This window comes from Pezoporus wallicus, unplaced genomic scaffold (assembly GCF_028554395.1).
Source record: "Pezoporus wallicus isolate ANWC-B61680 ecotype Strahan unplaced genomic scaffold, APGP_CSIRO_Pwel_v1 contig_13296, whole genome shotgun sequence".
NCBI classification, from domain to species: domain Eukaryota; kingdom Metazoa; phylum Chordata; class Aves; order Psittaciformes; family Psittacidae; genus Pezoporus; species Pezoporus wallicus.
The window spans coordinates 18,265-46,042 of NW_026638795.1; the positions used below are offsets into that span (position 1 = coordinate 18,265).

Here is a 27,778-nt window from a genome sequence, read left to right on the forward strand (position 1 = left end):
AGGGGGGATTCAGCTCCGCGACATCACCCTTGGGTGATGCTGGACCCCCCCGGCTCTCCCCATGGCGAGGAAGCAGCGCAGGCTGTGACCCCCATGGGCAGGATGAGACGGAACAGCCCGAAATGGGCAAACCCAGGGGTTTATTCCACATTTGTCCCCAGGCGCGGGCAGGGGCACAGCGGGGTCCTGCACCCCCGGAGCTGCGCGGGGGGGGACCAGGGGCTGCAGCGGCCCCAACCAGCCCCATGGGCCCCCCCAGCTCCCTCTGCGCTACCGGTGCCGGTGCTCGAGCAGTGCCTCAAAGTCCGGGGAGCAAACGAGCTTGTGCTTGACGTGGCCCAGGACCATCATCTCCCCGGTGCGGCCGTCCCCGATGCCCACCGACACCAGCTCCTGGGCCCGGCGAGAACCACCCATGAGCAGCCCAATGGGAAACCCATCAGGCACTGGGGGGGGGGGGGGGAAGCATCCCCCTGGAGCCCCCGCACGCTGGTGACAACAGCAGGGTCCTTCCCTGCTGCCCTCACTGGAATGGGCTGCAAAGGGCATCACCAGCACCACCCTGCCAGCTCCCCATGGGGCTCAGCCCCACACCTTGTACCTGCAGGAAGGAGCAGGGGGTGCCCATGGTCACGTCCAGGGTCACTTTGCCCAGCACCAGCTGCACCTTCCCTGACTTGCGGACCAGCAGCTTCCCCACTTGTCCCTCAGGGAGGTCGCTCAGGGTGCACGTGTTCTCTGCCTGCCTCAGCTCCTGCGGGGACACGGGACAGGGACCTCATCCCAGCCTCCTCTCTGCCATGTTAAAGCCTTTCCCCTCGTCCCAAGCCCCTCCCCAGGTTTCCTGCAGCCCCTTCAGGCACTGGAGCTGCTCTGAGGTTCCCCTTCTCTTCCCCAGGCTGACCCAGCCCCGCTCTCTCAGCCTGGCTCCAGGACAGAGCTGTTCCGTGGCCTCCTCTGGCCTCTCTCCACGAGCTCCAGGTCCCTCCCAGCGGTGCCCGCAGCCCCTACCTGGCTCTTGTCCTGCTTGCCCAGCAGCCCTGGTGCGTCCTCGCCGTGCAGGTCGGGGCGCGCGGGTTTGGTGTCGTGGCTGGGGGGCTGCCCCGGCAGCGTGTCCGGGAGCTGCAGGAACAGCAGCTCCTCCTCGGCCGAGAGCCGCAGGCGCTGCAGCAGCTCCGACACCGGCACGTCCCGGGGGAAGCCGGGGGGGGCCCTGCTGGGCGCGGGCCGGGGGGGGGCCTCATCGCAGGGCTCCTCCTTCACTGCACAGGGAGAGGAGGGGTGGGTACAGGGAAAGGAAAGGGGGGCAGCCCCACACCCCCCTCAGTCCATAGAGCCCTGCAACGGGTTGGGTTCAAGCTCCTCCAGCTCCAATGCCTGCCACAGACAGGGACCTTCCACTGGAGCAGGGCGCTCCAAGCCCCATCCGACCTGGCCTTGAGCACTGCCAGGGATGGGGATGCAGCTCAGGCACTCACTGATGGCTCATGGGGAGCTCCTCGGAAGCAACACCCCCGAGTTCCCCTTGGTGATTCCCAGCTCCCCCCAACTCACCCTTCACCGCCGATGGGTCCAGCTCCATCTTCTCCTCCTTGGGGCCGGGCACCCAGGGCTCAGCATCCTCCTGCTCGCCCGACTCCTCCTTGAAGAGCCAGCCCGAGTGGGCCAGGGGCAGCTGCACCGGCTTGTTCCGGATGTCGTTCTTCAGCCCTGGGTCATCCAGGAACTGCGGGCACGGCAGCAGGGATGCTCAGCGCTGTCCCACCGGCACCAAACTCCCCCACACCCCGGCCCCACTCACATCATCCTTCTGCAGCATCCGCAGGATCTGTTTTGTCTCCTCGTCCGTCTCCCTCTTCTCCTTCTTGATGTTGATGATGTGGGAAGGACCAAAGTCCGACATATCCACGGTCTTGTCCCAGGAGCCTGCTGGGGACCAGGAACCAGCGCCGGGGTGAGCCCGGAGCAGGGCAGGACCCCCCAGATGAAGAGGAGCAGCTCCTTTACCTTTCTTCTTCATCATTTCAGCAGGGCCCTGCTCGAAGATGGAGTGGGACTGGATGACCGCGGGCCGGCCCCGGCCCCGGCCGTGCCCATCGCGCTGCCGCTCCCGCTCCTTCTTCTCCTTCTTGACCGAGGTTTCCTCCCTGGGCCTGGGGAGCACGGAGGGGGGGGGAGTCAGCACCCCCACGGCCGCGGGGCCCTGCTCCATCCATCACCGCCATGGATGAAGCCGGGGCACTTACTCCTCCTTGATCTTCCTGCTGATGATGTTGGGGGTGAAGGTTTTCTGCGGCGAGAGCAGGGCTCGGTCACTGCAGGGCCCCGGGCAGGGCAGAAACCACCCCGGCCCCGGGGCTGCGGGAGGCGGCGGCGGGGACCGGGCCGTGCCCCGCACCCAGCGCTCCCCGGCACCGCTCCGCATCCCCCCCATCGCGGTCCCCGTCACCCGCAGGGACCCCAAGGGGCAGGTTTGGGGTTCCCCCTCCCCCCCCGGTTCTCACCTTCTTGACGCCGCCCAGGGTGAGGTCTCGGGAGCGGATGGAGGGCAGGCGGCCGGGGGTGACGGGGGGGGCCCCGGGCCGCCTCCCCAGCAGCCCCCGTGCCCCCGGCAGCCCCGGGCGCAGGCTGGGCCCGGAGCCCGCGTCGCCAGAGCCCCCCTCCGCCATCCTCGGCCTGCGGGGGGACAGGTGGAGAGGGGCACCCCCAAACAGAGCCCATCCCATAGCCCTCACACTGCCCCCCCCAAACAGAGCCCATCCCATAGCCCTCACACTGCCCCCCCCAAAACAGAGCCCATCCCATACCCCTCACACTGCCCCCCCAACAGAGCCCATCCCATAGCCCTCACACTGCCCCCCCCAAACACAGCCCATCCCATAGCCCTCACACTGCCCCCCCAAACAGAGCCCATCCCATAGCCCTCACACTGCCCCCCCAAACACAGCCCATCCCATAGCCCTCACACTGCCCCCCCAAACACAGCCCATCCCATACCCCTCACACTGCCCCCCCCAAACACAGCCCATCCCATAGCCCTCACACTGCCCCCCCAAACAGAGCCCATCCCATAGCCCTCACACTGCCCCCCCAACAGAGCCCATCCCATAGCCCTCACACTGCCCCCCCAAACACAGCCCATCCCATACCCCTCACACTGCCCCCCCAAACACAGCCCGCTCCTATCCCTCACCCCATGGGGCTCAGCCCCCCCGATCCTCCCGCACCCCTTCCCCACGCTGCTCAGACCCCCAGAGCCCCCCCCAACCCCCCCATGGGGCTCACCCCCGATCAGGGCCCCCTCGCCCCCCCCCCCATGGGGCTCACCCCCGATCAGGGCCCCCTCGCCCCCCCCCCATGGGGCTCACCCCCCCATGGCCCCGTACCCGCACCACGCCGCCCCTTACCCGGCCCGGGCAGCCACGGGCTCACGTCCGCACCACGCATGCGCGCAGCGCGACGAGCGTGTCCGTTATGGCGCCGTCTCCGCCATCTTTATTAAGGGCAGCCATGTTCGCCAGTGATCCGCCATCTTTGTGCTGGGCACTACGCTGCCCCGTGTGACAGCGGCGGCGCCATCTTTGTAGCGGGCAGAGCCCCGCCGTGGGGCGCTGTGCAATGGGGACGCGCACACAATGGGGGGCACACACACAGTGGGGACGAGTTTGGGGTCACCTCGCATCATTTGAATCCCATGGGGTGCCGGGCTGCCGACACCCCCTAACCCCCTGCCCCACACACGGGCACCCCACACACCCATGGACCCGGTAGGCAACGAGGTTTTTGGGGTGCTCCCCCCCAGATAAACCCTGGTTCTGCAGCACAGGCGGCCCCTGCATCCTCCCCCCCATCAAACCCGGGGGCCGCAGGCCGGGGGGGTGCCGGGGGGGTCCAACACCCCCATAGCCCCTGCACCCCCCATGGGTGCGTTGGGGTGTCCCGGCTGTGCCATGGGCTCAGCCCCCCCCTCCACCCCCAGCCTGCGCCCACAGCGCGGAGCCGCTGCCCCCATCCCTCGCTGACGCCGCTCGCAGCCATTGGCGAACGGGCTCGGTCCTGCCCCCCCCGCCGCTCACAGGCACCGGTTTCGCCTCTCTTTTGGGGTTCGCCCCCCCCCCTCCGCCTCCCCCCCCCATCGGTCTCATTCCCTCTCCCTCCTCTGGAGGGTGCGCGCTGCTCCCGAGCTGCCGGGGAGGATCCCGGGCGCAGCAGCCGCAGGCAGCACCGCGGCACCGCCGGGTACCGCGGCCGCGCTCCCCCCGTGCCTGCCCTGCGCTGCCCCCCCAGCGGCACCGCACCGCGTCCCCGCAGCCCCCGGCACGGACAGGTACGGGCCGGCTCGGGAGCGCGATTCCCAGCGGGAACTGGAGGAGGGGCTGCCTGGGGGCCGCGGGGCGCGTGGATGGGGACGGGGGGTGCGTGGATGGGGATGCGGAGGCACGGGCACATCGCGGTGTGCCCGCAGAGAGCCCGCTTGGCCGCTGCCAGGCACCCAAATGGGGCATTGGGGTGGCACCGGTGTCCCCAGAGCGGTGACCTTCTGCTGGTGTGGGGTGACACCAGCCTGGGGGGGTTTGGTGGGTGCCGAGCACTGGGGGAGGCTGGGGGGGGGGGGGCTGTGGGTGGCTGGAGCGTGGGGGGGCTGCGCCCGTGGGTGCTGAGCGGTGTTGGCACCAGTGATGGTGATGATGGTGGTGATGGTGGTGATGGTGGTGATGCCGTGCAGCGACGCGGGGGGGGCTGCGGACTGTTGGTACTCCGGCTGTGGGTGCCCCTGGACACGGGTGTACATGGGGGGCAGCCCCATGGCGCCAGGCATCGATGGGTGCCCGCCTCAGCGTGGCACGGCTCCTTTGCTGGGGTGCGAAGCGGGGGGCACCCACCCCAGCAACCACCCCATAGCTCGGTGCCACCGCTGGCACCTGCTACACCCACGGACCCCCCACCCTTGGGTGAGAACCCCCCCCATGGCGTAGGGGGGGAAGCGCAGCGCCAGCCAAGGGGAAACTGAGGCAGGGAGCGCCCGCGGGCCGGGGCAGAGGCGGATCCAGGCTCTCCTCCCGCACCGCTCCCCGCTCCCATCCCTCCCTCCGCTCCCCTTGTTTTTCTTTCCCCACCCGGTGTTGAGCAAACCCCGAAACAGGCGCTGGCGTCGAGCCGGGGCCCCGCGGCACCCGGGCGGGCTCGTTCCCGGCTCCCCGCTGCCTATTCCTGGCTGCCGGCTGCCGTTTCCCTCCCCGGTGCCATCTGCTCTGCCGCGGGCCCCCGGCTGCGGGCGGGCGGCAGCTGCCGCCGTGGGCTGCGGTCGCCCCCGGTTGCGTTCGGCACCCCCAGAGCAACCCCCGCGTGTCCCGCAGGAGCCCCGCACCTCCTCCGGCCATGGAGCTGCTTTCCACCCCCAAGAACATCGAGATCAACAACATCACCTGCGACTCCTTCCGCATCTCCTGGGCGATGGAGAAGGGGGACCTGGAGAGGGTCACCCACTACTTCATCGACCTCAACAAGAAGGAGAACAAGAACTCCAACAAGTTCAAGCACCGGGTGAGCCGGGGTGGGGGGGGACGCGGGGGTCCCGTTTAGGTCGAGGAGATGGGGCTGGGGGGGGGGGGAGCAGCGTTTGTGCTCACTCCAGTGCCGAATTGGGGTCAAATCCTCCCTTGGGACACGGTGGAGGAGACCGGGATGGGGACCGAGGTGCCACCAAGCCCCCAAGGCCCCGCGAAGCCGCTCACGCTCCCCCTCCGCATGGCTGCGAGTCACTCACTCAGGCCGGTTTTAGCAGCGCCGTTGCCAGGGTGATGCTATTTAATGTTTAACATTATTTTTTTCCTCCCTCCTCCCCGGTAATAAAGGGGGGGGGAATGGGGGGGGGGATTATTCCTTTTTTTTCCCCTGTGTCTCCTGACTTCAGCATCCGCCGTTGCCACAGAAACAGCTCTGCACTGCGGTGATGCTCCCTGGCCTCTTGACACCACGAGATGATGCTGGGAGCAGGGGTCCCCAAGACACCCCCTTGGTTGGGAGAAGCTGAGTCCCCATCCCAGCAGCACTCGGGATTGGGAAGGGGTAGGGAGGGAAGAGGGGGGGGTGTGAGATGAAATCCTGACCCTCAGCCCTTTGGCACAGGATGTCCCCACCAAGCTGGTGGCCAAGGCGGTGCCGCTGCCCATGACGGTGCGGGGCCACTGGTTCCTGAGCCCCCGCACCGAGTACAGCGTGGCGGTGCAGACGGCCGTGAAGCAGAGCGATGGCGAGTACCTGGTGTCCGGCTGGAGCGAGACGGTGGAGTTCTGCACCGGGGGTGAGCGGAGGCGTTCCCGGGGCTGGGATCCAGGAGCCGGGAGCACGGGGGCGATGCCAGGAGCTTGCACAAGCCGGGGCCGGTTGGAGCGGCAGCTGATGAGTGGGAAGCAGGAGGTGTGGGGAATGGGAGCTGCGGGGTGGGATGGGATGGGATGGGAGGGGCTGGGCTGCCGAAGGAGGGGGGGGGGGGGATTCACCCCGATGTCCCCATCCCCAGACTATGCCAAGGAGCATCTGGCCCAGCTGCAGGAGAAAGCGGAGCTGATCGCCGGGCGCATGCTGCGCTTCTCCGTCTTCTACCGCAACCAGCACAAGGAGTATTTCCAGCACGTCAGGTACCCCCATTCCCAGCTGCCCCCCCCCCCCCCCCCCCCGGGACACCCGCTCCCCACCGGGGCTGCATCCCTGACCTCTGTGTGTGTCCCCGTGTGCCCCCCCTGCTCCCCGCACGCAGGATGCACTGCGGGAACGTGATGAAGCCGTCGCTGAAGGACAACAGCGGCAGCCACGGCTCCCCCACCAGCGGGATGCTGCACGGCATCTTCTTCAGCTGCAACACCGAGTTCAACACCGGGCAGCCCCCCCAGGACTCGCCCTACGGCCGGTACCGCTTCCAGATCCCAGCCCAGCGCCTCTTCAACCCCAACACCAACCTCTACTTCGCGGACTTCTACTGCATGTACACCGCCTACCACTACGTCGTGCTGGTCCTGGCGCCCAAAGGCTCCTCCGGGGATCTCTTCTGCAGGGAGCGCCTGCCCCAGCTGGACATTTCCTCCAACAAGTTCCTGACGTGCTGCGTGGAGGAGGGCGAGCTGGTGTACCGCCATGCCCAGGACAGCATCCTGGAGCTCATATACACCGAGCCGGTGGACCTCAGCCTCGGCGTGCTGGGGGAGATCAGCGGCCACCAGCTCATGAGCCTCTCCACCGCCAACGCCAAAAAGGACCCCAGCTGCAAGACGTGCAACATCAGCGTGGGGCGCTAAGGGGGGGCCTCGGGCAGGGCCGGCCGGGGGCACGGACCCATGGATGCTGCTGGGGGAAGGACGCGGATGGGCCTGCGGAACCCGGCCCGCGGCAGCAGGGAGCTGGTGGGATGCTCGCCCGGTGCTGAGGCAGAGCCTGGGCCGCTCAGCGGGAGGAAGCCTTCGTCTCCTGGACCGGCCGACCAGCACCATCCTCGCATCGTGAGCCCCGCGCTCTGCCCGCCTCTGCGCATCCTCTGCGGGACCCCCATCCCCTCCAGCATCCCTTTACCCCCCACCCCACGGGGTTCGTCGGAGAGGCTGGAAAACACCCCCCTTCCCAGTCCTGGACTGCGCCCGGGGATGGAGGAGTGCTGGGGCAGGGACCCCCGCTTTGGGGCACCGGTTTGGGGTGCGGGGCGGCACCGCCGCGTCCCCCCTTGGTGTCGTGCTGTGTTCACTCTCCGCTCTACCCGTCCCCATGGCAGCCGGAGGAGCCCGGGTGGGGGAGCAGAGCTGCCCCCCCCTCGCCCTGTGTCCCCCCCCTCTTTCTGCAGCCCCCCGCATGAGCCGTCGGCAGCATGGCCCCCGCGGGCTCCCCTCTCTGTGTACCCCCTGCACGCTGTTCCGGTGGGACACAACCACCTCCCCGTCCCGAGCATCCCTGTGCTGTGCTGGCGCTGTATCAATAAACTGTGCGGTCACCCCGGCCGTGTCCCGCGCCTCTGTCCCTGCTCCAGCCCCGGGGGTGCTCCGGAGGGGAGGGACAGGGTGGGGAGGGGGGACCGGGAGGTGCTGTGATAGCAATGGACACCCTCCTGCTCTCACCAGCCGCAAGAGCACGGTTTTAACACCGCATCGCCCATCACTGCAAACCCTGCTGGATGAGAGGCCCCGGCGCCCATCACTTCCCATCCGGGCTGCGGGTGAGGAGCAGCCCCGTTCCCCCACCGCAGGCGCCATCACATGAAGGACGAAGGAGGAGATGCGCGAGGGAGCGCGTGCTGCATCCCACCATCCATCGGCGGCAGGCGGCAGCGCACCCACCCGGGAGGGTGGCTTGGGATGGTGCTGGGGATGCGTTCCCAATGGGGAACCAAAGGTGTGGGGTGAGCACCTACCCGCAGAGCTGCCCAAAGGCGGCCGGGGGGAGCACCCAGCACCCACAGAGGGACTCGCTCCGGCTGTGGCTCCAGCTCATCACTGCGGATTGCAATGAACTGATTGCCTTTGGGGAGCCCCGACGTGCGGCTCTGCTGCGGGGAGGGAGGGATGCTCTGCCCTCCCTGGTCCAGCCCTGGTTTGGATGCTTCCCCCTGAAGCGGGGGAAGCAAAAAGGCCGGGGCTGCCCCCTCCAAGTACAAGGGTATTTATTTCATCGGTACAAGAGGGAGACAGCACCTTGTGTGTGTTGGGCTCTTCCCGGTTACTGGTTTGTACATTCAGAGCTGCGGCCGGCTCGGCCGGGGTGAGGAAGGGCAACGGGGCCCTCGTGTGCCCCGCACAGTGCCAGGGGCACGGCTGCTGGCCCAGGGACCCCCCCCTCTGCCCTTGTGCCCAGGGGTGCCCGAGCCCCGGGGCCCTGTGCGAGCGTGTCTTGAGTGCTGAGGTTGGCTGTGTGCGCCTCGGGCAGTCTGTGCGGGGTGCGCGCCCGCTGCCTTCCTCCTGCCTCCTCCGTCCTCCTCCTCCCTGCCCGCGGCGGGGACCGGGACCCCCCCGGGCCCTCATTTCCTCGTGTGCAGCGTGTCCTGGAACTTGGTGCTGGTGTAGCGAAGGTGGAAACCCTTCTTGTTGATGGTGTCGTCCGAGTGGAAGCGGATCATCACCGAATCTCCGGCTGAGTACACCTCCTCCGGGGGCTGCCGGGACGAGGGACAGGGGTCCTCAGCACCGTGAGCATCCCGGGGGTGCACAACTGCCTGCACCCCCATCTACAACCCCAGAGTCCCCCCCAGGGATGCTCTGGCTGGCCTGGCTCAGCTTACAGCAGTTTAGGTCTTTCATAGAATCATAGGATCAACCAAGTTGGGAAAGCCCTTTAAGCTCACCCAGTCCAACCCTTACTCCAGCACTGCCAAGGCCACCACTGACCCACGGCACTGGAGGCCTTGGCTACACGGTGTGCGAACACTTCCAGGCATGAACCCTTCCTAATACCCTGACCTTTCCCAATATCCACTGCTCTTCCAATCACTGCACTGAGCAGGGACCATCTACATCAGCTTGCACAGAACCACATCCAGCCTGGCCTGGGGATGCTTCCATCCCTTCCTTTTGCCCTCCCCATCCCTCCCCCTCGCCCCATCCTCACCCCGGACCCGCAGAAGCGCCCGAGGCGAGGCGCTGTCCCGTCGTAGCCATCAAAGAGCTCCATGTAGTCATAGCCACAGTCGGCCTCCTCCTCGATCTCGAAGGTCTGGAAGATGAGCTCCACGCCGTAGCCCTCCTCGGCCATGATCACCCACTCGCAGTCCGAGCCCCCAGGGTAGTTGTTGTCCCCAAACTGTGCGTGCGAGTACAGGTCCTTGGTCTTCACCTCAGCGCGGACCTGGCCGCCGCACACTGCGGGACGAGACAGCAGCGAGGGGATGCTGAGGCGGGCCCACAGCCTCCTCCTGCCCCATAACCAGGCTCCGTGCCGGTACCTGTGGCGTGGGTGGCCTCAAAGCCCTTCTTTTGCACAGAGTTATCAGAGACGAACTTGAGGAACATCTTGTTGCCCGAGGAGACGAGGGGCTCGGGCTCTTTGGCCCCACAAAAGCGGCCAAGCGCCGGGGCTTTGGCGTCTTTGCCATCGTAGATCTCCAAGTGGTCGTAGGCACATTCCTGCTGCGCCTCCACGTCCAGCTCCGAGAAGGTCTGTGGAAGTGACAGAGCCACCAGCACTCGGTGGGGCTCAGCGGGGGGACCCCCCCATTACCACCCATCCCCTGGTACCCACAGAGCCCTACCAGCTTGACGCGGTGCCCCGGCGTGGTGCTGATGGCCCAGGTACACTCCTTCTTGCTGGGGTATTTGTCAGGCCAGTTGGGGCTGGTGATGGTCCCCGTGGTGGACGTCACCTTATGGTCACAGCCGGCTGTGGGGACAAGGGGGGGGTCAAGGGTGCAGGGGTTGGGGCTGTGGGGAGTTTGGGGCTCAGACCCACCTTCCTTGCAGTCGTGCTTGTTGTCGTGCAGCACGAAGCCGCTGCGGCACTGGCACTCGTAGCTGCCGAAGGAGTTGAGGCACTCGTGCTGGCAGCCCCCGTTGTTCTTGGAGCACTCGTCCTTGTCTGCCGAGAGAGCAGAGCGGCCGCGGCTGAGCTGGGCGAGGTGGGAGAGCATCCCGGGTCCGGCGTCCATCCCCACATCCCGCTGCCCAGCCCTGCGCCGCTGCCGCCGGCGAGAGAGCAGCCAAGCAAGCGCCTGCACCAGCAACAAGCAGCTCCTCCATCCCTCGGCCAAGCTGGGAGCAGCCCCCGCGGGTGCTGGGATGGGTCCTCCTCTCCCTGGGCTCACACCCCTGGCTACAACCATTACCTGCTTTACGGGGTGGACGGGGAAGGCAGAAAAACACACTGACAACAAAGATGCACAAGAAAGACCAGGACGCGGGAGTCCCTCTTTACTCATCGACAGGGAAATGTCACAGACACGGTAAAAACCAGGGGCAAAACTCCAAACCAGGGTCGGGGGGTCCGCGACCAGCCCCACGGCGGTGCTTAAACCAGGCAGAACACGTAAAAACAAGGACAAAAGCATCCGAAACGAGGCCAACGACCAGTTCTGTCAAGCGAAGGGGCCGCGGGGCGGCCCGGCCCCGGCGTGCTCCCGCACGGCATTCCTGAGAAAGATGGGAGAGGAGGAGGCGGCTCAGGACGGGCCCCGCGGCCGCTTCTGCAGGCGGACCTTGAGGCCGGGCGGGCGCGACTTCGGGGGCTGGAGCTGCTGCTTCTTCTCTGCAAAGAGAGGAGGAGGAGAAACGGGAGCGATGGGGGCGCGGGCGCGGGGGGCAGCGGGGCATGCGGGGGGCAGCGGGGCAAGCGAGGCAGAGCAGGGCACCCGCACCAGCGGCGCACGGGGAGGAGGTGAGGCTGAAGCGGGCTCTGCGGGGGCAGTGGAGGGGTCGGGGCCCCAGGCTGCCTGTACCCACCTACCAGCACCAGCCACCACCTGAGGTCCCTATCACCGGTGTCACGGGGGTGCCCCCCCCCGGCCCGGAGCCCGCTTTGGGGCAGGATGCGCCGCAGCCCATCGCCTCTCCTCGCTCCCTGTCCCCGCGGGGGTTTGGGACGGGGGGAAGCCAGCAGCAAGCAGGCAGCCACCCCGCCAGCATCCCTCTGCCAGCTCGCAGCGATGCCGCAGGGGAGCAGCATCCCCCCGGGAGCCAGCGCCCGCAGCCCCGCGGGGCAGCCCCAAGCCCCGCGGCCACCTCTCAAGCAGAGGCTATAACCTGACGTCTTCCTAGGTCTGAGAGAGGAAGCGAGGCGGAAAGGCTCGTTTGGGAATGGGAAAGGGCTTCGGATGGGCCGGGAGCGGCTCCGAGCGGCTCCGGCCCGGCATCACCCGCCGCCGGCAGGACGGAGGGAGCCTGGGCGGGCGAGACAAGAGCGGAGAGTTGCCGGAGGAAGGGACCCGCCACCGGCTCTGTCTGCGCCCTGCTTTACCCTGCCCCTGCCGCCACCGCTCCCGGGCGCTCCCCGGCATCACAGCGGCATCCGGCGGCTCCCCCGGGCTGCGCCCACCACCCTGCAGCTCCCGCCGGCACCCATGGCCCCGCTACGGACCCCCCCTGCCCCGCAGAGCCGGGGGGACGTACCTGGGAGCTGGCACCGAAGGGTCCTTAAGTGGGAGCCGGCCGGGCCGGCCGCTGCCTCCGGCGAGGAGGAGGAAGAGGAAGGGGCCGCGTCTTCACCGGGGCAAAGCGGGGCTCGGGGAGGAGCACGGGGACCCTCCGCCGCTAAAAAGGGGCCTCACGGGAGATGCTTTGCCCAGGGTCGGATGGGAGCGACCCCAGGGAGGGGAGCGCAGGAAGGACCCTGCTGTGGCCGAGTCCTCCAGCGAGGTCCTGCTGCCGAGACCTGAGTGAGGGCAGGGAGGGGTGAGGTTTGGGTGTCCAGGACGGAGCAGCCCCATGAGGCGGCCGCACACCCCGGCCGGAGGCAGAGGAGGTGAAGGGGAAGGGGGGGCACTCACCCGGCTGCCCCCGGTGCCGCCGCCGCCGAGGTCTGGCTTTGCCGAGGAGCCGCTCGCTGGGTTCCATCGCGAGGGGAAGCGGCAGGAGCTGCCCCGGCTCAGGAGCTGCGCTCGCACCACGGCAGCGCCAGGGGCCGGGCTGGCGTCCAGGCACCGCCGTCCATCGGGGGGGAGCCTCTCTTCCATGAGGGTCCCGCGGCAGCCCCCGGCCCAGGGGCCAGCCCCGGGTGATGCTCGGCTGCAGCCGGGGCGTGTTTGGCTCCGTGTCCCCATCCCCACCCGCCCGAGGCATGAAGGTGCCATCAAATGGCTTTAAACTGACAGAGAGGGGAGACTGAGATGAGCTCTGAGGCAGAAGCTCTTCCCTGCGAGGGGGCTGAGGCGCTGGCACAGGGTGCCCAGAGAAGCTGTGGCCCATCCCTGGCAGTGCTCAAGGCCAGGCTGGACACAGGGGCTTGGAGCAAGCTGCTCCGGTGGAAGCTGCTCCACCCTGCCATTGGAACCAGGTGAGCTTTAAGCTCCCTTCCAAACCCTTCCAGGATTCCATGATCTCCTGGCGGGGTGGCCCGGGAGAGGAGGTCAGACCACAGGACACACAGGGATAAGCAGGTAATGGTTTTGGGGAGGAGGGACCGCTCCAGAGACCTGAGGCACGGCCGGATGCTGACACCCCCGGCACCGGCCCCCCTGCCCGGGAAGCACGGGAAGCCCGTGGCCATGCAGCATAGCGGGATGCAGCAGCGCAGCAGAGCGGAGACATCCCCCCTCCACATGGCAACACCACCCCAGGGGTGCAGTGCCCGGCCCATGGCAAGGAACCTGCTCCCCACACCAGCACCAGCCCCTCCAGGGCTGAGCACATCCCTGTGCACCCCCCAGCTATTTGGGGAGCCCCCCAGCACCTGCAATAGCATCCGATTGCTCCCTAAAAGAGGGGATCCCCTCGAGGGACAGCAGCGCCGGGCTGGGGGGGCTCGGATCCGGGGTTACCCCCCCCCCCCATCGGGCTGGGACCGGGGGCTGCACCCCCGGCAGGGGCAGGGGCAGGCGTTAGCAGTGGTTTCGGGGTGCGGGGGGGGGGTGTGGACACGCTCGGTGTGGGGAGGCCCGGTCCGGGCCCGGGCAGCTCTACCTGAGAAGAAATGGGCTTTGAAGCCCTTCTTGGAGACGGTGTTGTCGGACTTGAACTCGATCCTCATGTTGTTGTACTGCGAGGTGATGACATCCGGCTTCTCGGCCCCGCAGAACTTGCCGTGCAGCTTGGAGTCGGCAGTCAGCCCGCTGCGCACCTCCACGAAGTCGTACTTACAGACCTGGGGGTGCGAAGGACAATGGGGACACACACACACGGGGCTGGTGGCACCCAGCATCGGGGGGGAGCCTTGGGGGGCGAGGGGGCTGCCCCGCATTGACTCACATCATTGCCCTCCGTCTCGAAGAAGTCGAACTGCAGGGAGATGCGGTACTGAGTGGGGGCCACCAGCTGCCAGATGCAGTTCTTGTTAGGGGGGTACTCCTTGGGCCAGCCCGGGCTGGTGATGGAGCCGTTGAGCTTGGTGAGGAAACCTCCGCAGGCGGCTGCAGGAGGGAGCAGCGCCCATCACATCCCTGTGCCTGCGGGGTGCTGCGGGGGGCAGGGAGGGGGGCACTCACCCTCGCAGCGGCGCTTGTCGGAGGCCAGCTCGTAGCCCGGGTCGCAGGCGCACTTGTAGCTGCCCAGGGTGTTGACGCAGCGCTGCTCGCAGCCGCCGTTGTTGGGGCGCGAGCACTCGTCCACCTCTAGGGCAGGCAGGGGGGTGAGCGGGCAGTGGGGCCGCCGCAGCCCCACGGAGCCCCCGGAGCATCACCGACCTTTGAAGAAGTTGACGGCGAACCCGGCCTTGTTGATGGAGCCGTCGGAGACGAACTTCATCCAGAGCCGGTTGGAGGTGCTCTTGATGTCGTCGGGTTTGTCGTAGCCGCAGTAGCGCCCGATGAGGCTGCTGGATTCGCTGCTGCCGTCGCGGATCTCCAGGTAGTCGTAGGCACAGCTGTCGTGGCGCTCGATCTGGGGGGGTCTCGTCCTCAGTATTCCCAAATCCCGCCTCTCCTTTCCTCATCCCCACACATTCACCAGCCACGGGGAAACTGAGGCACGGAGGCAGCAACAGCGCTGCCGCGGCCCCATGGGGTGCACCAGGACAGAGGGATGCTGCCGGGGAGATGTCCTGTTCCTACCGCAGGGAATGGGGTCCAGCACAGCGGAGGGGGGGGAGGATGTTCTCACCCACCTCGAAGGACTGGAAGGTCAATCCCACATGGAAGCCCTCGGAGACGGTGATCTTCCAGACGCACACCTTGCTGGGCCGGTAGTCATCGGGGTAGTTGGGGGACTGGATGTGCCCATTGTCCTTCTTCACATCCCCACCGCAGATGGCTGGGGGGGGGGGAGACACAGCTTCCTGAGCTCCCCCCTGCCCCACCACCAGCCCCATATTCCCTCCCTGCCCTTCCCTACCTTCATAGACAGCAAAGAAGCCTTTGCCCACCCAGTTGCTGCTGCTCCGAAACTCAACCCAGAGGCGGCTGTCGGTGGAGATGATGGGTTCGGGCAGCTTGTTCCCGCAGAACCTGCCTGGGGAGGAAGTCGTGCTGGGCTCCCGACAGCCGGGTGCCCTCCTCTTCCTCACCTCTATGTCCCAGTCCCTCCCCTGTGCCCCTGCAGCATCCTAAAAGAGCTGCTTCTCACCCCGCTCCCCTTGGGCTGTTTGTGGTTGTTTCAGTTTGGGGGCAGCTGGGTCCATGGGCAATAGGGCCGGGATGGAGATGTGCCACCAGCTGGTGGGGTGGGAGCCCCATTCACCCCAAGAACCCTTCCATGGCCGCCCCCCCCCGGGCTCTGGCACATCAGGAGCAGGGATGGAGCGGAGCTGAGCCCCTGGCGCTGCCCGCGCCGGGGAGGGAGGGCAGGAGCAGGAGCAGGAGCAGGAGCCGGCCGGGCTGAGGGCTCCCGGTTGGTTACCTCGCAGCGTGGCCTTTCTCCAGAACCCGTCTCTCACCTCCACGTAGTCGTACCAGCACAGCCGGCTTCGGTACAGATCCAGGGTGGTGAAGTTCAGGATGATCTGGGGATGAAGAGCAGGGGAGGAGGAAGAGCCGGGTCCCCGCGGGGTCTGCGCCTGCCGGTCCCCATTGCCGCCGCAGCAGCCGGGCACCGGCAGTGCTGGCTCAGGAGCACCCCGGGACAAGGGGGAAGGAGGAGGGAAGGAGGATGAGGAGGGGTGGGAGCCTTCGGTGCTGCGCCGGCGCTGGTACCTTCTCTCCAGGGGTGACAGAGATCCTCCAGACGCAGTGCATGTGGGCAGAGTACCCGTTGGGGAACTCGGGGGAGGAGAAGTTGCCTTGGCTGTCTTGGAGCGTCTCCCCGCAGGCTGCAAGGGGGGAAAAGCGGAGTCAAACCCCCGAGACACCCTGCTTTGGGAATGGCCCCGTTCCCGAGCCTTCTTCACCCCCTGAGCGCCCAAATCCCCATCTCCAAGGCGAGCTCTGCAGGGAGCACCCCCAAGAAGCCCCAGACCTCAGCGAGGGGATGCTCCCAGCCCCTTCTCCGGGCAGGGATCCACAGCCGCGCCTGGACCCGGCCCAGCGCTGCCATCTGGAAGCCACATGGGGCCGCGGCATCGACGCGGGGCCACCCCCAGCTCCTGCTCGGGGCGGGGGCACCAGGAGATGAAAGGTGAAGCGCTGAGAACGCAGCCGAGCCCGGGGCTCGCTGCCTCCTTCCCTCCCTGCTGCACGGTGGGAGCAAAGGGCAGGGGAAGCCGGGCTGCAGAGGGGGGTCTGTGGGGAATCATCTCTTTTTTTGGGGGTTTCCTCCATGTCCTTTCTAAACAAATCACTTCTGCTCGCTCCTGTAGCCCCACAGCCCCTGCACATAGCACGGCCGCTGCTGGGGCCCCTCACAGCCCTGTCCCTCCTCCAGGCTGCCAAGGAGTTGCTGGAATGAAGCAGGAGCCAAACTCCTGCAGATGTGGTTGGTCCAATCTCAGCCTCGTGCTGGGCCCCGCAGCCCCCGTGGCAAGGCCACGCTCATGGGATATGGCCCTCAGCACCATTCCAGGTGCCAGCATGTGTGCTGGTGGTGCTGAGCATCCCTCAGTCTGCACCAGCCCCGGGGAGGACCACAGTCCATGGTGGGATCGTGTTGTCCCCATCCCACTGGTAATAGCCCAGCCCCTCATCCAAACCCCTCCTGCTGCTGGGATGGGTGGGAGGATGCTCTTGGGGGGTGGTCTCCAAGGGATGCTTTGGTCTCGGAGGATGCTCTGCTGCAGAGGAGGCTCTCTGGGGGATGCTCTTTGGGGGGATGCTCTGTTCCCAGAGGAGAGGGCAGCTGAGGAAGTCTTTGCTCACACGGGCAGGGCCGTGAGGCTCCTCGAGGTCTCCTGCTCACAAACACCGCAGGGAGCACCATGGACGGAGGCACAACTGTGGGGGGGGGGTGTGTGTGTGTGTGTGGTCCTCGCAGGGGCGAGGAGGACCCCAAAGAGCACTTTGCCACTGGCAGGAGGGACCCCCGCTGGGGCGATGCTTTCCTTTGCCAGGTCTCGGGGTGAAAGCAGGACAGGACGCAGGACCCCGGCCGCTCCTGCCGGCACCCGCAGCCGGCGGCACTCACCCGGGCAGCGGTAGAGCTTGCGGGCCTGCGCGATGTCCCCCTTGCTGAGCCGCGTGCGCTGGCCGATGGCCGGGCGGACCCCGTTCACGTCGTACTTGGGCAGGATGGTGTCGAGGAAGATGCCCCTGTGGGGGGAGCAGCAGAGGCTGAGCAGAGCCTGCGGAGCTCCAGGTCTGCGCCTGCGATTGCTGCCAGCGGGGAAGGATGCTAAAAACAGCCTGGTAATGAGAGCCTGCGGGACGTGAGTCAGCGGGGACAGGGACGTGTCCCCAGCGCATCCCCTGCCTTAGGGAAGGATGCGGAGAGGGGCTCTTCATCACGTATGGCAGCGACAGGACAATGGGGAATGGTTCAAACTGAAACGGGAAGTTCAGGTTGGATCTCAGGGGGAAGGGCCATATAAGCCCTACATAAGGTGTCCCCCGGGCTGGGACACCTCGTGGGGATGAGCCACGTACCTGGAGAAGGTGTTCCTGGCGTAGTGCATGATGCTGTCAAAATCATACGTCTCACCCAGAGACTCCACTTCCTCTGGTTCCATCTTCAGGAAGTTGTACTCCTGCCCTGCGGAGCCAGGAGGGATGGGGCTGCCCTCAGGGGGACCCAGCACCGGCAGCATCCCATGGCAGGGAGGAAGAGGAGCAGGAGGAAACGGAGCAAGAGGAAGAGGGCTGCAGCCGGGCCCTACCTGGCTGGATGTTCTCCCTGATGATGGAGACGTGGTCATCCCGGTCAGGCCGCGTGTGCTCGTGCCAGAACCCGATGACGTGGCCCAGCTCATGCACCACGATGCCGAACTTGTCGCAATTCTTGCCGATGGAGATGGCCTGAGGTCCCCCCCCGCGGCGGCCCACATAGGAACAGCACCTGGGGGGGGGGATTGGAGGCACCGGGTCAGCCCTTTGGGGCCAGCTGAGGTGTGGGCGTCCCGGTGCTTCATAGAACCCTGGAATGGTTTGGGTTGGAAGGGAGCTTAAAGCTCCTCCAGCTCCAAGCCCTGCCACAGGCAGGGACCCCTTCCACTGGAGCAGCTTGCTCCGAGCCCCTGTGTCCAACCTGGCCTTGAGCACTGCCAGGGATGGGGATGATGTGAGTCAGGGTTTGAGCATCAGCCCCTCTGGTCCTGGGGTGCTGCTCCCATGGGTGCACATCCTGCGTCACAAGAACTTGGCTGGTCTGTGCCTGTGCTGGGGCATGGATCATCCCCTGCTGTTGTCATGCATTCCCCATTCCAGGGGAAGCCTCCTCCTAACCACCATCTGCTTGGCTGGGGCTGTGTCTTGACGCGTGAAGATGCTGAGCTCTTCCAAACCCCTGTTTCCTTTGGCATCAACCCTGCTGCAAGCCCGGGCTGGTGCTGAGCCACCAACCTCAGCCCCTGGCCCACAGCAACTCGGTGGCTCCGAGACCTCCCTGCTCCCAACCACCTGCAGGGACCAGACCCCAGGGATAGGTCCTCCAAGACCCAAAACTGAGCAGGTCTGGGCCAGATGTGGGGATGGGTTTAAATTGAAATAGGGGAAGATCAGGTTGGATCTTAGGCAGAAGCTCTTCCCTGTGAGGGTGCTGAGGCGCTGGCACAGGGTGCCCAGAGAAGCTGTGGCTGCCCCATCCCTGGCAGTGTTCAAGGCCAGGTTGGACACAGGGGCTTGGAGCACCCTGCTCCAGTGGAAGGGGTCCCTGCCCGTGGCAGGGGTTGGAGCTGGATGAGCTTTAAGGTCCCTTCAACACAAACCAGGCTGGGGTCTGATGATTCCAGTGCCATCACCAGGGCATCCGGAGTGACCCGAGGCTGCTGGTGCTCTCCACCACATACCCGCAGGGCCTGTAGGTGAAGACGATGTAGCTGTCCTCGTCGTTGCGCTCCAGGAAGGTGACGCACGTGTGCTTCTCCCAGTGCCGCATCGCCTGCCGGAAGATGGCTCTCTGGCTGCCTGCGGGGCGGCGGGGCCGTGAGCGCGGGGCGACCCCGGACGGGGAGGGACGGGGCTGGACGGGGCCCGCACTCACCGCTGAAGTTGCCGCTGATCACGTAGGGGATGACCCCGTCCGGCCACACTCGCTCCGGCCGGGATGTGGCGGCGCGGCGGCCCCGAGCGCGCACCCGGCCCCGGTGCTGGCGGGCGCTGGTGGCGTTGGTGGCTGCGGGGAGCAGTGAGGAGGGGGGTCAGCGGGGGCAGCACCCATTGAGGGGGGGCGCGGGGGGGGCAGCGGGTACCTGTGCTGTTGGTGCGGGTGATGGAGCGGCGCGCCAGGTCCACCACGCGCTCCACGTGGAAGAGCCGCAGGTCCTCCTCATCCAGCGCGATGTCCCCCAGGAAGGCAGCTTGGGGGGGGGGGTGGAGATGGGGTTTGAGCCCCCCAAGACTACGCTGGGGGACCCCAAACCCCACTAGGGCTGAGCTCCCTGCGCCTGGCCCCTCCCCAGCACATGAAGAGGAAGGTAAAGCCCTTCCTCCTCCTCCAGGCAGGGGCCTGGCTCCCCCGCTCCCGGCCCGCCACCGTGTCGGCTCTGCAGCGGCTGGAGCCAGCCCCAAGCTCACATCTGGTTCTCATAAGCTCCGGTCCATCACTTTTTCGGGTTTCTGTTATTATTCGTGTTACAAAACTGCGCTTTTTTTTGTTTCTCCTTTAGAAAACGCTGGGCTCGGGACCCCCCTTCTTGCCCCTCGTCCCTGTGTGAGCTCCGACAGCCCCGGGATGCTCCAACCATCTCCAAGGCATCTGCTCCACCAAAGCGGAGCCATATGGCTCAGGAAGCTCCCGCTGTGCCCAGTGCCTGCAGGAACGGGGCTAGCCGAGGGGTGTCCGTCTGTCTGTCTGTCCACCGGGGCCAGCACCATTCCCATGGGGCTGGGGGTGCGGGGATGCTGCAGCATTGCAGGGCTGGAGGATACAGCCCTGCTCCTCCTCTTCCTCCTCCTCTTCCTCCTGCTCTCGCCATGAGTCAACGCTCCAGGACGCGGCTCCCGGCTCCGGCACAGGGCCAGCGCGGAGCCCTCGGGAGCCCGGCTCTGGCTGAGGTCAGCGCCGGCACAGGGGCTCCGCACGCGGCCACAGTGGGGTGGAGACGGGTTCCTCACCCAGCGTGCGGGTTCCCGGGGTGCCCGCGTGGTCCCGGGCATCCCAATCCCTCGCCGGGATTTGGGGATAGGCAGGGAAGGGGGGGACTGGGGTGGCTGGAGCAGCTCAGGGGCTGCGGGAGAGCGGTGCCAAGTTGGCGCTCAGAGCAATTAGCAAGTGGATCCCAAAAGAGCCACTAATTACGACAGCAAGAGGGACAATTGGGATAACCACGACGGGTCCAAGACAACCGGCACGAGGCGAGAAGAGCAGCGAGAGGTCAGCCCAGCTTGACCAGACGCCGTGTCTTTGTATGGCACCCAGCCCAAGCTGTGCTCTGGTGGTGGCATGAAGCGCTTTGGGGTGAAAAAGCCATGGTTTGGGGTGAGAAAGCCATCTTCCGGAATGAAACAGTCAGCTTTAGGGTTGGAAGGCCACGTTTTGGGGAGAAGAGGACACATTTTTCAGTGAAAAAGAAAGCCAACTTTAGGGGTGAAAAAGCCACTTTTCTGGGGTCAAAAAGCCACTTTTTGAGCTGAAAACACCAGGCATTGGGTCTGTCCCCAGCCCGCGCATCCCAGCAGAGGAAGCTCCGGGGTGGGGAGCAGACCTGCCGCAGAGCCAAGGGAAGAGCAAACAAGCCGGGGCCGGCACCTCCCCTGGCACAAGGCGCCGCTGGCACGGCCGGGCTGCAATTTGTGGGCAGAGCAGAGGCAGGAGCCGGCCCCGGCCTCCCCGCACCCTCCCCGGGCCGGGAGAGACGTGTCCGAACGGGCAGCGAGGGGGAGGCCGGGGCCGCGGAGCAGGACGAGCTCCCGTGCCAAGAGCTGCATGGAAAGACAAGGGAAAGTTAAGCTCGCTTACAGCGCGGCAGAGCCAAGTGATATAGAAACCATATGTGAGGGATTTGGGATACGTGAGAGAGCCGGGCAGGCAGAGCGGGGACGTGGGGCTGCTTTCCCAAGCGGTGCAAAGCAGCTCAGCTCCCCCCCGGGCCCTCATCCCACGGGGAAAGGTGGTCGGGTGCTGCCGGAGGGGGCACTGGAGCAGTGAGGGGTGTCCCTGGAAGGACACGTTGGGAATAAGCCCAAACTGTTGGATTGGGAAACTCCAGCTTCGGTTTGGGCTCTGGTTGTGTCTTCCTGCTTGCTCCCAGTGCACCCGCTGACAAGTGGGGCGGTTTGGGGGGTTCTCTGCTCACCCAAGTGGGGAGGATGCGGTGCCAGGGGGCAAGATGCAGTGCCAACAGAGGATGCGGTGCCAGCAGTGCGCCAGCTTCAAGTGCAGGCACTACAATGGCTCTACCCCATCAGCTGGAAAAGAATGGGGATGGGAGCATCCGGGTTCTGTCCATACACATCCCTCCCGTCCCCCAGAACACAACCAGCTGCTCGGGACCTGCTGACACGGCTCCCACCGAGCTCCTCCTCACCCTGAAGCCAGGAGATAACTCAGCTCTCGCTGTGGTTTGTGCTCTCTGCTGTCTGTCGGTTCTTGGAACACTGACGTAACCCCCGGGGCTGAGGCATCAGACAAACAAGGGCTTCCATCCAACTCCTGCAGCACCCCTGTCCCCATCTCCCTGCATCTCCTGCCTGCACACGGTGCCTGCCTCTTCGGCATCCCCTTGTCCCCATTGCCACTGTGCAGCAGGGATGCAGGAGCAGCTCAGCATCTTTGGTACCTGGGCGAGACAAGCAGCGGAGGGGGGTACCCATGGGCCTGACCTCTCTGGCATCACTGGGAGTTTGGGATGAGCCTGACCTCGGGCTCCACCAAGGTTGGGAACCGTGTTGCAAGGAAACAGAGTAACCCGTGGGAAGGGGCCAGGGCGCGAACGCGATGTTCTGGTGAGCAGGGAAAGCAAACAGAGCCTCGGGAAGCCTTGGCAGGGGAGGGCGGCAGATAAACAGGACAGGATCTGTTCCAGGTCAGTCTGGGGCAAACGAGCCTCCATGTGCAGTGCGGATGGGGATGACCCTCATCCCTTGCATCCCCTCTGCTTGGGAGCAAAGGCTCAGCCCAGCCTTCCCTCTGGATGGGAATGATCCCCATCCCTCACATCCCCTCTGCCTGGGAGCTAAGCCTTCCAAGCCTTCCCTTGCTGGTTTAGCAGCTCCATCCCAGCCACAGCGGATCCCCATGGGATGCAGAGCCATGGGCCTTGAGCATCCCTCCCGGGCGCAGCAGGAAGCAGAGAGGAGGGTACAGGGAGGGAAGGGATGGCGGTGGGGTGGCGGTGGGGTGGCAGGAGCAGTTCCATAGGCGCATCCTGCTCTCGGCTGTGTCGGAAAGCCCCGGAGTGGCCGGAGCAGCATCCCAGTGGCTGGGCAGAGCCGTTAACTATGTGAGGAATGCTCCTGGCGCCGCCCCATGCGCCAGCCCAGCTGCGAGCACCGGGGCCACGGCGGGAGGAATGGGACGGGGGTCCACCCCCCGGCCTCGGGGGCTGCCCTGCATAGAGAGCCGTGGGGTGGGTGCAAAGGAGGAGGGATGCGGAGCATCCCACAGGGTGTCGGGGCTGAGGGGTACCAGCTCTACTCATGCACCCACAGAGAGCCCCCGGGACAGGGCAGAGGTGAGCTGGACCCTCTCCTGTCCCCCCCGGTGATGCAGCCCCCCCTCCCGGTGCCCCTCGCCAGCAGCCGGAGCAGGGAGCAGCCAGCCTTGTAAACGCCAGAGTGAGTATTTGCTTTCCCAAAGCACCTTCCAAGCAGCACAGAGGCACAAAGCAAGAATTCAAAGCTCAGCAGCCAGGCTGGGAGCCAGGCCAGGTCACAGCCCCCCTGCACCAGTGGGGAAACTGAGGCACGGGGGGATGGCGCAGGCCAGCACCAAGGGGAACCCACCAAAGAGAGCGTCCCTCTCCCCCTGTGCCGGCACAGGGTGCCCAGAGAAGCTGTGGCTGCCCCATCCCTGGCAGTGTTCAAGGCCAGGTTGGACACGGGCTTGGAGCAAGCTGCTCCAGTGGAAGGGGTCCCTGGCCGTGGCAGGGGTTGGAGCTGGAGGAGCTTTAAGGTCCCTTCCAAACCATTCCAGGATTCCACGAAATGAGCCTCTAATAAACCCACCCCGTGGCAGCAAGCAGCTGATGCGGGGCCGGGAGGTTTCATCCCTCCAGGGGAGGATTTTCCTTCTGCTCCTCTTCCGTGGAGGGGAAAACCTCCTCCAGGGCTCGGGTGGAGGATGCCAAGGCTGAGGCATGGCAGAGCCGCGGGCAGGAGCAGGTGGGGATTGGGCTGGCGCTGCCTCCCCTCTCCAGAGCCGGGTCACCAGAACGGAGCCCGGGGCCAGCGGCACTGAAAGGGAGAGCTGCTGGGAAGGAAAATATTTGCCAATGGCTCTGCCAAGGGGCCGGGGGGGGGGGGGTGGTGGTGCTGAGTTCCCTGCAAGGACAGAGCCAGAGCGGACACTGAGGGATGGGGAAGTGCCCCAGCGCCAGGGCACAGTAACAGGGGGGCCACCAGAACGTGTCCTCAGCCCTTGGTCCCAGCCTTTGAGGGCTCGCAGGCCTCTGTGCTTCTGCCCCAGTGCTCTGGCTGCAACCACATCCCCCCTCCCAGTGCTTCCATAGCTCAGTCCTATCCCCACCGGCGCTCCCCAGGCCCTGTTAACTCCTTCCAAAGCTTCCCGGCCTCCTGCAGCTCATGGACACGTGGATGGAGGGGTTTTGCCATGCCAACACCCCCCGGGGAGACGAGAGAGCCGTGACCGACAGCCCTTGGCTAAGCGGGATGCCCTGGGACGCTTTCCTCTCCCCACCACAGTGCTGGAGACCTCCAGGAAGCGTCAGCAAAGCCCCAGGGACCAGGAGGCCGCGATCTCACCCAAAGAATCGCTGCCTGTTGCGCAGCCGAGGGGCGATATCGAGGGAAAGGCGCCCATGAGCCTCCCTCCTGCTTCTCCCTGCATCCCTCCCGGATGCTTTGTTCTCGCAGGTCCGGCCCGGCTCCCCGAGGCCGCCCCATCCCGCCGGCCATGTGTTTCCCAGCCCCATCCCGACGGCGGATAAAGCCTCAGGAAGCGGCGTCTCCCCCCTCGCCGGCGTGAATCAGCAGCCGCAGAGGTTCCCAGGAGCCGGGAAGGGAGAGAAAAGCGGGAGGGAGAGTGACCCCCCCCCCCTTCCCAGCCCCGGCCTCGCCATCGCCCCCCGGAGCGCGCCCAGCGCCGAACGGGTGATTACACAAAGATAAAGCAGATCCCGGGATCCGGCGCGGATTCCCAGGTCTCTGCCCCATCCCGGAGCGCGGCTCCCGGAGTTTTCACCCCGCGTGAATAAGTGACCTACAACGGCTGGAAAATATTCCTGGGCAGGCTGACAAGTGTGATGCAGCCGGTAGCCCCCGCTTGCCTCCGCCTGGAAAGTGTAACCTAGGTGAAATCCAGGCGGATGCAGCCGGGGCGCTCCAAGCACGGCCGGGAAGCTCATATAACCGGGAATGGGGGCTCCAGCCCCAGCCACGGCTGGGATGGTTTTGCCATCAAGGATGCTGAGCCCCGCATGGGTACCGTGGGCAAAGCAGGTGCCCCCTGAGCCCATGTCCCCCCTTCCACGGGTGACAGCACGTCCACGGCAGAAGCATGCGAGCCCCCCTTTTAACCAGACACCCCCAAACGTGGCTGTGGAGCGAGGTCAGATTCATCCCTCTCTGGCTCAGCAACCCCCCTGGATCCCTTGGGATGAGCCAAGAGCAAACCCTGGGGATGGATGTGTTTGACCAGTGCTGGCTCAGGCTCTGCAAACACAGTGAGCCCCCTAAGAGTTGCTCCCCCCAGCACGCTGGCAACTGGGAGCGATGCCGCCTGCCTTTCCCGACCGGAGACACGACCAGGATCCAACCTGGCATCCGCTGTGCTCACCACTGGGCACCGAGACCTGGATATCCTGCTGACCGGGTGAAGGGAAACCGGGGCCACTGCCGATTCCTCCCTCCCCGCCCGCCCGCCCGGGGTTGCTCCAAGGGCCGGATCTCCCAGCGGTCCCATTTTGGCATCCTTGGAAGAGAGGCGGCGGCACGGGTGCCGCAGTGGGAATGGCATCGGCTGTGGGCAGCCATCCTGCCTGGCCTCAGGATACCTCTGGCATGAGCTGTGCCAAGGAGACAGAATTCCTTTCCTGGTGCTTCCCTCCCTATATCCCGGTGCTTCCCTTCTCTGTATCCACGGTGGTGGCAGGGCCTCGGTGCTCGGCGCTTCCCGAGTCCCAGGGATGGGAGTTGCTGCCCCAAACCCAATCCAACCCCAGCGTGGGTCAGGGGCTGCCCTGGGGGTGTGCGGCTGCTCCTGCTGGATCTCACCATCCCACCCTTTGGAGCCGAGCAGGGACAATCCCAGGCTCTCGCAGTGCGTGGCAAGGCCTGACCCCCCCGCACCCCCCGGGAAGGGCTGCTGTAATTAAATTACTCACATCGGGACCGAGCAAAGGACGGGGGGGGGATGAGAAGCCTCTGCGGCCCCGGGGGGGTGATGAAGGGGTTTTGGGGTGCTTGGGAGCGGGGTGAAGGGAGGCCCCCTTCGGCTGGGGTCGGCAGCGCCGTGTCCCGGCCGCGCCAGGGGAGGGAGCGCAGCGGCGCTGCGGGGCTGCGCCCGGGCGGTTTTGCAAGCTCGGCTGTTTCAGCCCGGCAGGGCAGGAAGGGAAAGGATTTGGGGCCAGAAAAAGCCCTCGTGGAGACAAAGTTCCACCAAGAGGCGCCTTCCCCAGCGCAGACAAAGCCATTGCAGAGAAACGTGATCCTGCGGCCGGACCCGAGCCCCTGCTCTGTGCCTCAGTTTCCCCCCCTCAAAGAGTCCTTCCGTCCTCTTTATCTCGCTTTGGGACACAGGGATAAAACCCCTGCGGCGCCCGGCCTGCTCCCAGCCCTGCTCCAGTCTAAAGGGAGCAGCTCAGCACCCCCCAGGCCCAGCACAGAGGAACCCTGGGCTGTGGTAAAGCCCCCCCCGGGCTGAGCCTGGCTCTGGAGGGACGAGGTTTCCCTGGGCTGGGGGAGAAGGAGAAAGGGGAAAGGGTACGGAGCATGGGATGAGGTGGGATGGGGCGCAATGGGGTATGATGGGTGAGATGGGGTGCAGTGGAGTGGAATGGAATGCAATGGGTCCAGCTGTGGGGTACAGTGGAGTGGGACAGGGTGGGATGCGATGGGGTGCAATGGGTCCAGACTTGGGGTGCGATGGGGTGGGATGGGGGGTATCGGGTGTAATGGGGTGCAGTGGGGTGCAGTGGGGTGCGGTGGTTCCAGTCCTGGGGTGGGATGTGGGCTCCCCACCACCTTTGACAGCTGCCGGCGCCGCCAGCGCTGGGGAGGGGGAGCAAGCGGGGCTCCGTCCGCCCCCCCCGTGCCGCTGCTCCCCCTAAGTACAACCGGACGCAGCCGAACCCCCCCAGACGGGCAGCGGGGCCAGCCCCGGGCTCGGGAGCGGACTCGGCCGTGCGGAGCCCCGGGGAGCGGGACGCTCACAACTCACACCAGCACCAGCACCCCCCCCCGCGCTCCCCTTTGTCTGCCCCGGCCGCCCCCCGCCGCGCATCCCCCCGGCCCTACCGGCTTTGCAGGGGTCCTTGTAGTCCAGGGGCTCCGCGTCCTCCTCCTCCTCCTGCTCCAGCACGTAGGAATAGTCCGGGAAGTGCATGGCCCGGGCCAGGAGCAGGCACAGGAGCAGCCCGCAGCTCCGCAGCCCGGCCATGGCTCCGCGGGAGCGGGCGGGCAGCGCCGGCGCCGGCGGCTTTTGGGGCGTTTTGGGGCTTTTCCTTTTTTCCCCCTCCCTCCCCCTCCGCTCCTTTTTTATTTTTTTCTCTCCGCTCTCTCTTTCCCTTTTTTTTTTTTTTTCCTCGTTTTTTCCTGTAGGGAAATGGGATCCGCTGGGGGCGGGGTCAGGAGCCGGGCTCGGCCCCTGCAGCCCCGGGCGCAGGGCTGGGAGCGGGGCCAGCGCCGGGGGGGGTCGGCGGGGCCGAGCTGCTGCCGCGGACACGGCCCGGGGCTCCCGGACCCCGTCCTCAAGCCCCCGGTTCCGGTTGGGTCCCCCCCATCCGGTCCCGCAGTTCCCAGTCCCGGTTCTGTCCCCCCCCCCCCCGCTCCCGTCCTGTACCCCCAGGACCGATTCCGCCCCCTCCGGTCTCTTCCCGTGTCCCCCGGCACTGATCCTGCCCCCCCCACCTCATCCCATGTCCCTCACCCTAGGTCCTGCCCCCCCCCCCCCCCCCCGTTCCCCTCCTGTATCCCCTGACCCCGATCCTGCCCCCCCCATCTCATCCGCTATTCCCTTGTCTGGAACCTGCCCCCCCATGTCCCCCAGCCCTTTATCCTGCAACTCCAGGTCCAGCACCCCATGACCCCCAGCCCTGTGCCCCACAACCCCCAGTCCTTCACCCCTTCCCACATCCCTGTATCCCAATCTTGCACCTCACGTTCCCATCCCACATCCCCATTCCTGCATTCCCCACATTCTCCAGACCTGTACCCCCACATCTCCTGGTCCTGGACCCCCGATCCCACATCCTCCCAAGCCTTGCCGGAGAAGGAGAAGGATGCAGCGTCCCCAACCCACACACCCTTCCCAAGCAGGGGTGAGCCCCAGGCCCTGGAACAGGCACTCAGAATCACCCTGTACCC

At 66.3% G+C, this 27,778-nt stretch overlaps 3 protein-coding genes across 6 annotated transcripts; 1 reads left to right on the plus strand and 2 right to left on the minus strand.

Moving 5' to 3' along the window:
* Positions 1 to 253: 253 nt before the first annotated feature.
* POLR3D (RNA polymerase III subunit D) lies at positions 254 to 2,670 on the minus strand. 2 transcript variants are annotated; one of them, XM_057412624.1, is made up of 8 exons: positions 2,505 to 2,670; positions 2,247 to 2,290; positions 2,008 to 2,153; positions 1,802 to 1,926; positions 1,555 to 1,726; positions 1,012 to 1,262; positions 602 to 754; positions 254 to 393 (listed from the first exon to the last, which is right to left on the minus strand). In XM_057412624.1, the coding sequence occupies exons 1-8, from the start codon at positions 2,667 to 2,669 to the stop codon at positions 271 to 273; spliced, it is 1,179 nt and encodes a 392-aa protein (XP_057268607.1). In that variant the 5' UTR covers position 2,670; the 3' UTR covers positions 254 to 270. The 2 variants fall into 2 exon arrangements, with proteins under 2 accessions (XP_057268607.1, XP_057268606.1); XM_057412623.1 differs by having other exon boundaries at positions 1,802 to 1,929.
* A 1,587-nt stretch (positions 2,671 to 4,257) lies between these two features.
* PHYHIP (phytanoyl-CoA 2-hydroxylase interacting protein) lies at positions 4,258 to 7,981 on the plus strand. Its single transcript, XM_057412625.1, has 5 exons — positions 4,258 to 4,327; positions 5,358 to 5,544; positions 6,130 to 6,304; positions 6,524 to 6,641; positions 6,761 to 7,981. The coding sequence occupies exons 2-5, from the start codon at positions 5,380 to 5,382 to the stop codon at positions 7,293 to 7,295; spliced, it is 993 nt and encodes a 330-aa protein (XP_057268608.1). The 5' UTR covers positions 4,258 to 4,327; positions 5,358 to 5,379; the 3' UTR covers positions 7,296 to 7,981.
* A 646-nt stretch (positions 7,982 to 8,627) lies between these two features.
* BMP1 (bone morphogenetic protein 1) lies at positions 8,628 to 26,935 on the minus strand. 3 transcript variants are annotated; one of them, XM_057412617.1, is made up of 20 exons: positions 26,711 to 26,935; positions 19,327 to 19,434; positions 19,119 to 19,250; positions 18,925 to 19,042; positions 17,797 to 17,975; positions 17,567 to 17,672; positions 17,109 to 17,233; positions 15,746 to 15,861; positions 15,453 to 15,555; positions 14,949 to 15,065; positions 14,722 to 14,867; positions 14,303 to 14,498; positions 14,105 to 14,230; positions 13,869 to 14,029; positions 13,584 to 13,764; positions 10,423 to 10,548; positions 10,226 to 10,353; positions 9,920 to 10,133; positions 9,586 to 9,836; positions 8,628 to 9,133 (listed from the first exon to the last, which is right to left on the minus strand). In XM_057412617.1, the coding sequence occupies exons 1-20, from the start codon at positions 26,850 to 26,852 to the stop codon at positions 8,999 to 9,001; spliced, it is 2,910 nt and encodes a 969-aa protein (XP_057268600.1). In that variant the 5' UTR covers positions 26,853 to 26,935; the 3' UTR covers positions 8,628 to 8,998. The 3 variants fall into 3 exon arrangements, with proteins under 3 accessions (XP_057268600.1, XP_057268602.1, XP_057268601.1); XM_057412618.1 differs by lacking the exons at positions 8,628 to 9,133; positions 9,586 to 9,836; positions 9,920 to 10,133; positions 10,226 to 10,353; positions 10,423 to 10,548 and adding an exon at positions 10,847 to 11,214; XM_057412619.1 differs by lacking the exons at positions 17,797 to 17,975; positions 18,925 to 19,042; positions 19,119 to 19,250; positions 19,327 to 19,434; positions 26,711 to 26,935 and having other exon boundaries at positions 17,109 to 17,235; positions 17,556 to 17,612.
* Positions 26,936 to 27,778: the final 843 nt, after the last annotated feature.

Excerpts from the sequence above, each read along its gene's own strand:
- POLR3D (XM_057412623.1), bottom strand. The coding sequence starts at position 2,669 with ATGGCGGAGGGGGGCTCTGGCGACGCGGGCTCCGGGCCCAGCCTGCGC. Across the intron at positions 1,727-1,801 it reads GGATGCTGCAGAAGGATGAT|TTCCTGGATGACCCAGGGCT; the intron begins GTGAGTGGGGCC and ends CCGTGCCCGCAG. Across the intron at positions 755-1,011 it reads GCAAGCAGGACAAGAGCCAG|GAGCTGAGGCAGGCAGAGAA; the intron begins GTAGGGGCTGCG and ends GTGTCCCCGCAG.
- BMP1 (XM_057412617.1), bottom strand. The coding sequence starts at position 26,852 with ATGGCCGGGCTGCGGAGCTGCGGGCTGCTCCTGTGCCTGCTCCTGGCC. Across the intron at positions 14,868-14,948 it reads CTTCTTTGCTGTCTATGAAG|CCATCTGCGGTGGGGATGTG; the intron begins GTAGGGAAGGGC and ends CCCCCCCCCCAG. Across the intron at positions 10,354-10,422 it reads CAAGCACGACTGCAAGGAAG|CCGGCTGTGACCATAAGGTG; the intron begins GTGGGTCTGAGC and ends TTGTCCCCACAG.
- PHYHIP (XM_057412625.1), top strand. The coding sequence starts at position 5,380 with ATGGAGCTGCTTTCCACCCCCAAGAACATCGAGATCAACAACATCACC. Across the intron at positions 5,545-6,129 it reads CCAACAAGTTCAAGCACCGG|GATGTCCCCACCAAGCTGGT; the intron begins GTGAGCCGGGGT and ends CCTTTGGCACAG. Across the intron at positions 6,642-6,760 it reads GAGTATTTCCAGCACGTCAG|GATGCACTGCGGGAACGTGA; the intron begins GTACCCCCATTC and ends CCCCGCACGCAG.